Raw genomic sequence first — 10,000 nt, forward strand, 5'->3', positions numbered from 1 at the left:
GTGCGTGCGACGTGCGTGCATCTGTGTGTGTTTGTGTGTGCGTCTGTCTCTGTGTGTGTGTGTGTCTCTCTCCCTCTGTGTACCTTGTAGCAGAGAAGGAAGAAGGCTCACAACGGAAAGTTAATCCGACCGCAATCTGCTCAGGAGGAAGCCGTGGTTGTGTTTTTTTTTTTTTTTTTTCCCCGTCTTCGTTCGTTCTGGAGCCGCCCACATCGAAAAAAAAAAGTCTTTCTCAGAAATACTCTGTCGAGTGGAAATATGTGCGTGTGTGTGGCTTTGTGTTTGTCTACCCGTGTTTCTCACTTGCGCACAAACATCTACACACTCATCAACACATCGATACGCACTCGCACACTGACGCACGCACACAAATCTACACAAAATCGCACTAAGACAAACAAAAAATCTACACACAATCACACTAACACACACACACACACACACTAACACATTCTCGCACTGACACACGCACACAAAGCTATACATACATCTGCACACACACAAACACTTTGGTAGAGTGGACATGCGTGTGTGCGTGTTGTGTGTGTTTGTGTCCCTGTGTCTCTCGAGTTTGTATCTTGCGGTGGCTCTAGTGTTCATAGTGTTGTGAACGTGATGAGTGTTAATCATCCAATCTGTTTACATTAAGTGCCACGACGTACAACAGACAATAAGTGTGAACATTAAGTGCCAGGACGTACAGGTTACTCTAGTGATGAGAAAAAAGTCTTGTCGGAACATGGGCATAAGTTCAGCAGCAGTTACGCTGTGCAGAAGGGGTTTTCTTTCGGATAAGATTCACATTGGCGTTTGCATATACTGCGGACGCCTGGAACACCGATGGCATTGTTTGTGTGAGATAAGAGATTTGAATACGGTCGCAAATGACTGCACTGCACGGAATACACTACAGACGACCTGGATCAATGGTTCATTCATCTGATCATTCTGACATTGCGGTTGTTGATGAGTGTGGGTTCGTAGTAATGACCTCTGCTCACAGACAGCTGTGCACACTCATCAACACACACAAATCCACACACACTACCATACACGCAGACCTCAACACACTCTTGCACAAACACACGCACAAATCGTCACACACTTGCACACACACACACGCAGACATCTGCAAAAACATCAACACACACACACACACACTCACATCAACACACACTCACACACACAAACACACACACACACACACACACACATACATCTACACAAACACATACACAAGGACAGGAAGTCCTGGGGACAGAGATACATCCCCTTCCTATTCCTCTCAGCTGCTGCGTCCCCTGGACTGACTGCTGTCCAGGTTATAAATAACACCCCTCTTCCTCTTCCCCGTCCTGCCCTAGTGCTGTGCCCCGCCATCATCATCATGATCGTCACCATGGCGAAGAAGGAACTTCCTCCAACAGAAGGTACGGCCTTCTGAACCTCTGCTCCTCACCGCCCGGCCTTCAGCCAGCCTGTGGTTGTTTGTCTGTTTGTCTCTCTCTCTCGCTTGCTCGCTCGTTCACTCTCGCGCCACTCTCTCTCTCTCACTTACACACACTCACACTCTCTCTCTCTCACTCTCTCTCTCCCACTCACTCACTCTCTCTGTCTCTGTCTCAAACACACACTCTCTCTCCCACTCACTGACTCTCTCCGTCTCTCTGTCCCACACACACTCTCTCTCCCACTCACTCACTCTCTCTGTCTCTCTTTCTCTCACACACACACACTAACACACACACACACAAACACACACTTCCAACCAGTCGTCCTCTCTCCCACGGTGAATACTAATAAGTGGCTCGCAGGTAGCCGACAGGAACTCTACGGATATCCAGAATACCCCCCCCCCCCCCCCCCCCCCCCCCCCCAGCCTCTCTCCAGACGACCACACCTCCCATTGACGACGGGCTGAATGCACACAGGGCCTGAATGCCGCCGCTAAACTGTTGGCCCTTTGTCATTCAAGGTAATGCTTCTGAGGCCTCGAGTTCCCCCTCTGCTAACTTACTGCTAGGCACGCACGCACGCACAGGTACATGTGTGTGTGCATGTTCATACACACACACCCTTCCCCGCTTCAATCCCAGCGATAAAACAAACAAAAAAGTGAGGTGGTCTTACGCCAATGGGGGCCGAAAAAACAGGTGACGGTTAGTTTAAAAGGTCCCACACACAGAAAGAGCATCAGACTATCAGACAGAAAAACACCAAGATAGACAGACAGACAGACACAGACCCACAAACACAGACAAACACACATAGACACAAGTAAGTAAGTACATTTCTCAGAAGAAAGAGAAACAACTTATCGCTGTTGGTACAGTAACTTGGGATGTTAATAAAAACAAAGTGCCAAGCACTAACGATCACTAGGTTAACCCATTCCCTGTATACAACAAAGATAGCTAGAATAAGATTCTGCACAATGCTAAGTACCATTTTTAATTGCAAGGACGTACAACATACAATAAGTGCGTACATTAATGAAATGTTATTTGAGGGATTTCCAAAGAAACTTCCCACCAAACATTGGAAGTTGGATAGACGTCGATATGCTCGAGAGCCAGAGAGCTAGAGAGAGAGAGAGAGGGGGATCAAAGTGAGTACATTAACATGCACAGCTTAATCCGATCAAAGCCATAGTTCGACTCTGCTCATCAATTAGAAAACTGCAATTGCTTGAGTATAAATCAGACCTGCAAACACCTCAGAGTAAAAAAGGTGACGGTGCAGGGGGAGGGGAATCATCGGTAAAATACTGGAAAGGCAGCACGACTGCATAATTTTTTTTTAAATCTTAAAAGGAAACTCTCCGGATCTACGCGATTCACGTGAATGACCCAAATGACCAAGAAAACGGCAATTGTCGCCGAAAAGCGACAAGTTTTTGCATGTGTGATAAATGGCGGTAAGAAAATCGATTCATTAGCCAAAGCATGTCATGCCCCGGGACGCTAGGTGGCGCTGTACCCATTTCACCTTGTGGTAATGTAGCCACCGGCTGACCTCTTCGGTGGACTGACATTTGACGTCCAATAATGACACATAAAAGACATCACTCGGACGTCACATTGCACAGTTGGTTATTGGTAATGTGTAGAGGTGATTGTGAATAAAACAGGACCACTCGCACGTGTGTTGTGAAATATTAATCTATTGTACAAATAAATAACTATTTGAATAGTGTATTTGAGACAGCTGTATAGGAAAGCAGAACGGGAGCTTGTGTTGGGTGTTTTGAAATTCTCCAGCTACTTATTTCCACCGGTTGGAACAGGTTTCCGTATGATTTCATCGGGGGTTTAAACATTGGACTCCATCTTCGATGGTTCGTTATGCAAAACAGTCCCATGCAAATTCTGAATGACTGAGTCCTGCCAGGGCTGATATGAAAAACCGCCTTATCTCTCAAATTGTATTCTTAGGAGGGAGGAAATACGAAAAGGTGGACTGAAACATCAACTTCAAACATGACTTCAACATCAAACTGTCTTTTTCTGCAGACTGCAGTATAACAGAATGATTTACATGTTGCAGGTTTGAAGATAAATGAATGGTTTAACTTTATATTAACATTTAGGGAAGCAAGCAGATACTTTTATCCAAAGTGACTTACAATAAATACATTTGTAGAGACAATAAGGTACTTACATTTTTTAAGTTTGCTTTATTAGGATCTTGCTGGTTTTAAGACATAATTGAGTCAGTAAAATTAGTTGATTGATTGCAAGTTGATGCGCGTTTCCAGAATGTGTGTGTGTCTTTCAACCCAAAATACAGCCAAATGGAATACAACGGTTCGAGACTTCCTGGATGTTTTTTTTAATGACAAAATATTAAGCCCATCTGTTCCTCTAATTCTACCAATCGTCACAATGCGAACCATGGGTTGTGCGACAAAACGACTGTCGATGCCTTTTGAAATAAATATTTCATTATAAAATAATAAACCTCCAAAATAAATATATAGGATTTGTTTTCTTAAACTTCACACTAAACAGCAGAAAAAAAAATAGAAAATAAAACAGTTTCTCGTAAAAAACGTATCTGTACAATTTGCAATGAGAAGGAGTGTGAAATTCTAGTTTTTGCTAAATTAACATTAAGTGATTTAACACACAGTGCCGTCAACACACATTAAAGGAATGAAAAATGATTCTTAAAACTGTGGACTCATCGTGACTATTACAGCAGGAAAACTTTTCACAGTTGACATTTTCTGATTTATATAAAAAGATCTGTCGGAAGTTACTTTTCGATTACAAAATATACACTTATTCTTTTTAAGCTGGTTAACATGAATGTCTGGAGTTTTCTCTGCATATTAATAAATCGTATTAAATTCATATTAAGTACATTTTGGCTCTCAGGTGATACAATATCTGGGGGGAAGGGGGGGGGGGGGGGGTAAACAGGTCATTGGGGATGTTTAACGGAACACAAAACCCTAACAGTAGTCCGCCATTCACACGCCCAGAACAAAGGTGTATCCGCTCCGGGCACTCAGCGACCGGAGACAAAGTAAACCCACCTTGACGTGGTAGACGTGAGGTATCCAACAACACACCGAACTGGAGGACACGGCAGGGGGGGGGGGGGGTTCACAAACAGAAAAACACCCTAAAAACCCATGCGTCCACCTTTCCGTCTGCAACCGTAACTCTGCGACATTTCAGTCGACTTTTAACTCGAACCCCGGCAAACCGTCCGTCCGTCCGTCCGTCCGCCCGTCACGAAAAAACGTCCCACCCGGAAAAAAACGTCTACCCCCAAAAAGAACCTTAATCCCGTCCAAACGTCCATCCAGAAAGAACACCCATCCCGCCAAAAAACATCCGCCCCGACTCAAACGTCCACCAAACCCCGTCTACGTCGTCTTCCCGCCGCCGCCCCCCTTGCGCCGCCGCGCCCCGCCCTCGCAGCGGCACCCGGGCCGGGCGGCGGCGTCGTAGCAGCGCTGGCCCCCGGCGGCGCAGCCCCGGGCCAGCGGGTAGCAGGCGATGCAGGGCAGCGGCAGCGTCAGCAGGGCGACGGCGGCCCAGCGGGCGGCGCAGTGCGCCTGCGTGCACGAGAAGGGCTTCTCCGAGCACGTGTCCTCGTCGTCGCTGGAGCAGTGGTAGAAGAGGCCGCGCACGAGGCACACGCACGTGGCCACCTCGGCCGCGCCCCGTGCCGAACACACGCAGCGCCGGCCGCACACCCAGCAGGTGGGCAGCGCCCGCGGCCGCGTGCACTCGCCGCACGCGCAGCGGCCGCACGCGGCGCAGCGCTGCGAGTGCGCCGGCCCCCCGGCGGCGACGGCGGCCGTCAGGGGCTTCCGCTCCTCGCCGCCGACGGGCGCGGCGCGCTTCGGCTGAGTCCTGATGGTCCCGTCGTTACCCATGAGCCTTTGCAGCGGCGGGAGGCTCCCCCCGCAGGGGGGGGAGGAGCACCGTCTCCCGCCCGGGGCCGGGGCCGTGGTGGTGGGGGAGGAGAAGGGGGTCAACGAGAAGTGGCGCGCCGGGGGAGGGAGGCCGGGGGGGCCCGGTTCAGCGGGGGTCCCGGGCCCCGACGCGGGCGGTGAGGCCCCGACGGGGCCCTCGGGCAGGGCGCCGGGGGCCGGGGGGGTGCCGGCTCTGTGGGCCCCCAGCGTGGGGCCGTCGGTGTACTCGTTGCTGCTCCTCGCCGCCACTCGGATCTGATCCATGGACAGCGTGGGCGCGCCGGGCTGGGCGTCGTCGGCGTCGGCGTCGTCGTCGGCACGGTGATCAGCGTCTCTTCCTCCTCCTCCGCCCTCGACGCCGCCGGGACTCCTGGACTCCATCGTAGGACTGCAGGCCCGCCCCGGCTGGCCTGGGACACATCTGGAGATCTGGGGGGCGGGGGCCGGGGTAAGGACAGGTGTGGTTAGAGGCGGGGCCAGCGTGGCAGGGGTACATACACATAGGTGTCGTTAGGGGCGGGGCCAGGGCTTGCCACGGCCCCCGCTATGCAAAACGCGACAGGCGTAAAACAGTCGCATGCAAATCCCAGAAGCGTGCCTCAGGGGCGATATGTAAACCAGCCCCCGGTGGGATGGATCCGCTCCCTCTGGAGCGCAGACGCACTCGACACGGGGCGACACCAGTTAGACGCGTGTACCACGCCACCGTTTGACATCAGCCGTCACTTCTTGGAGCAATGTTATTCAGAGAGGAATTTGTCCAATTTATATTTTAAAATCTGTAACTTTTCTTTATAAAATCTGTGAGTATTCTATAACAAAATAGTTATTCTTATTAACTGGTTTACATTCATTTCTGTGGTTTCTCTGCTTATACAATATCTGTGGGGAGGGGGGGGGGGGGCAAACAGGCCATGGGGGATGGTTAAAAGAACACAAAGACCTCACGAGTCTGCCATTCACGCACTTTGTCTTGAATTGTTTTGTGTTGTAGAGACGCTTTAAGTCATTCCGTGCTTTAGGATTACGGCGTTCGGATGAAAAGCGGCAGGATGTGATCAACACGTCGACTATCGTTTTGTTTCCATCCAGACGACGCGGCCTTAGAGACACAGAGACCGTTGCCGTGACGCCCAGATGCTGTCCTGGTTCTAAGGTGGGGTACCTCAAACAACGCCCAGTCCACGAAGGCTCTCTCTCTCTCTCTCTCTCTCTCTCTCTCTCTCTCTCTCTCTCTCTCTCTCTCTCTCTCTCTCTCTCTCTCTCTCTCTCTCTCTCTCTCTCTCTCTCTCTCTCTCTCTCTCTCTCTCTCTCTCTCTCTCTCTCTCTCCCCCCCATTAAAAACACCTAAGCTCTAAGGGCCAAAGGCTCTCACATCTGGTCAAAAGGCTCCACTACTGCTCAGGCTGTCACAAACAACTCGTAAACGGCCGTCAGTCGCGTCGAGGAGCTAACGTCCTGCGAGCTGTTTTTTAAACGTCCGTTTCCACTTCTCACACAACATTCCATCAATTCCTGAAAGTGACAGCAGTAAAATAAATCCTGTTGTTTTGGCTCCGGGTGTGTCTGTGTGTTGGGGGGGGGGGGGGGGGGGGGGGAGGTTTATACTCGCAGACATATAATTGTCCCGGCTGTATAACTGTCAACTGTTCATAATTTTTTTTTTTTAATGTGTGTTCGCCGTGGTGGATCAAAGGGAGTGTGTGTGTGCGCAGGTGTTGGTTGTTTTACGGTTTACACAACTATGTGTGTGTGTGTGTGTGAGGAAATGGAACAACTATAATGTCACACAGAAGGAAGCGGTTGATGTGATCGCGCTATGGTGTGCGTGTCCTTTTAACATTGATTTGATTTCCATCTGTCACTGCTTTCGGCTTTCTAAAGTGGTATTTATTTATTGGTTCATTATCCGCTAATAACTTTACAACGTAATAAACCTAGATTTATGCAACGCATTCTGAACTTTTTAAATAAGCCCAACACTAAAAGGATTTCCCCAGTGATTTAATTAGTCTTTTATTCTGTCTATTTATGAGTAATGTTATTGTATTTCTGCTAACTTATTCAAAGTTCACACACACCACACCATGGGTATAGGCCTACGTGATATACAAGTGTAAACTCAAATCCTAACCTTGAAGGAGGAAAAAGTGTTGAAAGAATAATGTTATGGATATTTAGATGTCTCAAGGCAGATATTTGAGTCCTCAATACCCCTATCGAGACCGAGTACTTTAAAGTATACTGTCTAAATTGACAAAAAGTGTACCCATTGCACTGTAAATGATGTAGGCACCAAGTGAAACGACAAATATCCCTTATGGCACTTATAGTTAGTCGCTTTGGAAAAAAACGTCTGCTAATTGCCCCAGATGTATCATATTTCTAAATGAATCGCACTATGACACATGATATTTATTTTGTTTGTTTGGTTTTAATCAGTTGAATTGCTCATGTATTCTAGCAGATGGTGTTGATGGTGGTATGGTATGGGAACTTTATTTCCCCATGTGTTATCAATTGTTCATTGTTCCAAACTGTGGCCTTTCTGACACTATTTGAATGCTCCATGCTAATTAGCTTTCAGGTAGAGGAGGATTGAAGTGGGGGGGGGGGGGGGGGGGGCACTGCTTTCTGCGTTTCGGGGGGTCAGAGGAAGAGGGGGAGGTGAGTTCGCTGTCACCTTGTAAAAAGGGGTTGCATACTTGATGGGAATTAAGTGGTGAAGTCTTTTGTCCTTTTTTTTTAGTAAAGGGTCAACAAGGCCCTCGTGAATGTGGTTTCCAGGAAAAAAAAAAAAAGGGCCTCTAATTTGGCTTAGGCCTATATTTTTAATTTATTTTAACAAAAAGTATTTTAAACAGCTAACAGCCTTTATATATATATATATATATATATATATATATATATATATATATATATATATATATATATATAATTTATTTCTCCTTTTAGAAGAGAACCTACTTTGGGTGATAGACTGGTTCATAGTAATCTACCAGCGAAAAAGCAGACCACATGGTTACCTAATGTGCCTTAACAGTCCATTCAAATGCGGTTATTGCAAAATATGTGAAGTAGTAGCCTAACATTCGCTACTAAACATAGCATAAATTGTAAGACTACATATATTTTGGAATGCGCTCTGTGCTATGCTTTTTATGTTTGGCGTAGGCTACTAAACGACGGCTGCAAGACCGCCTCGCTGAACATAGGTGTGCCGCATAAATAGGAAACTGTGATTATGCTATGACGAGACACTTCAAAGTAGCACATAATGATAACGGCACAGGCTACTGGTCACCGCCATATGGATTGAGCATGTGCCCCATACCTCTAGGATGGGTTTGATGGACAAAAATACTAAACCAAAAATAAAGGATCGCTGGATCTATAAACTAGATGCTATGGCATTCCCAGCATTGAATGATTCTATTGAAATTGTGGTCTGCCTTTAGACTTGATGAGCTGTTTGTTTAAATAATTATGATTGTAATATTGTTATTGAACACTGGATCTATTCTACGTTTGTCATGGATCTGTATGTAGTTTGTGACCATATTTCATGATTTATGCTTATGAGTAATTTGTTGACTCCACCTACTCCAGCTGGAGCGAGTTTACTAATAGCTATGACTTTTTAAGAATTCCTATATGAATTACCCTATTTATTAAAGCTTTTTTAAGGGTGCCTTGTTCAGCCTATCTTTTCAGAAACTATGTTTTTGTTTACCAAAGAGCACCTTCGCACTAACTGATTCACCTAATCAGAACTACGCAGTAGCCCCCCAACCTGTCTACCTTACTAGCCTTTATATAACGTTGGATAAGTAACTTTGTTAAGCGTCTTCCATCAAACCGAACGCCTGCGATCTACACAGGCTTATATCTTGTTTATGTCATAGAAGTTAGGCTTATGGAGCAAAAAACAAACAAACAAGTTAGTTATTAGAAAGTTATGCTGCAAGTTTAAAATAACCGAGGTAAAGTTGCAGGCTTACGCATGCAACTTTACGCGTGAAATCAGGATCACTCAATAACCCAATGCGTATCCACAAACACAACTCCAATAACGCCAAGTTACTCATCTCTCTGCAACAGCTGCACTGCGGGGTGGATGCAGAATCCGTTGCAAACCTTACAGAAAAGGCGCTCATAACAACAGTGTGTGCGCAATAGATTCCCTTACCGTGGTCCCCTCCAAGCACTGTCGGACCCCCTTCAGGGTAAATCACATCCCACTGGTGGGAGGGGGGGGGGAGAACTTCCCACAACTACTCAAAGCAGCCGGGGAATCACATCGACGCTGCAGAGGTTCACCCCGAAGCAGACCGACGAGAAATAGATCCCATGTTTTGGCGAAAGAACCGATGCGTCAAAGATAAAAAGGACCTCGCAAATCAATGACCGCCCTGGTTATTAGATGGGCTCCGGCTTTCTGGTTAGAAGAAATAGAGCAACACAACAAAAAAGTCCACAAAAAGCGATCAATGTATGCACCAAACGGTGCTTTAAGAAACCCACTCGCGTCCTTAACGTGGGGTCGTGCGTCAAGGTCTCTACCGTGCG

At 47.2% G+C, this 10,000-nt stretch overlaps 1 protein-coding gene and 1 long non-coding RNA gene across 2 annotated transcripts in view; one reads left to right on the forward strand and one right to left on the reverse strand.

Moving 5' to 3' along the window:
* LOC115542202 (uncharacterized) overlaps positions 1-6,710 on the forward strand; it is an 8,888-nt gene extending 2,178 nt beyond the window's left edge. The window contains exons 2-3 of the long non-coding RNA XR_003976486.1: positions 1,365-1,430; positions 6,524-6,710. This is a non-coding gene — a long non-coding RNA (uncharacterized LOC115542202). The remainder of the gene's footprint in view (positions 1-1,364; positions 1,431-6,523) is intronic.
* Positions 3,654-10,000, reverse strand: part of spry2 (sprouty RTK signaling antagonist 2) — a 6,473-nt gene continuing 126 nt past the window's right edge. Inside the window, exons 1-2 of the mRNA XM_030354360.1 lie at positions 9,621-10,000; positions 3,654-5,860 (exon numbers count right to left, since the gene is read on the reverse strand). The exon at positions 9,621-10,000 is cut by the window's right edge and continues 126 nt beyond it. Coding sequence (XP_030210220.1) covers positions 4,877-5,812 — 936 coding nt within the window. The 5' untranslated portion in view covers positions 5,813-5,860; positions 9,621-10,000 and the 3' untranslated portion in view covers positions 3,654-4,876. The remainder of the gene's footprint in view (positions 5,861-9,620) is intronic.

Source organism: Gadus morhua, chromosome 4, assembly GCF_902167405.1.
Source record: "Gadus morhua chromosome 4, gadMor3.0, whole genome shotgun sequence".
NCBI lineage: Eukaryota > Metazoa > Chordata > Actinopteri > Gadiformes > Gadidae > Gadus > Gadus morhua.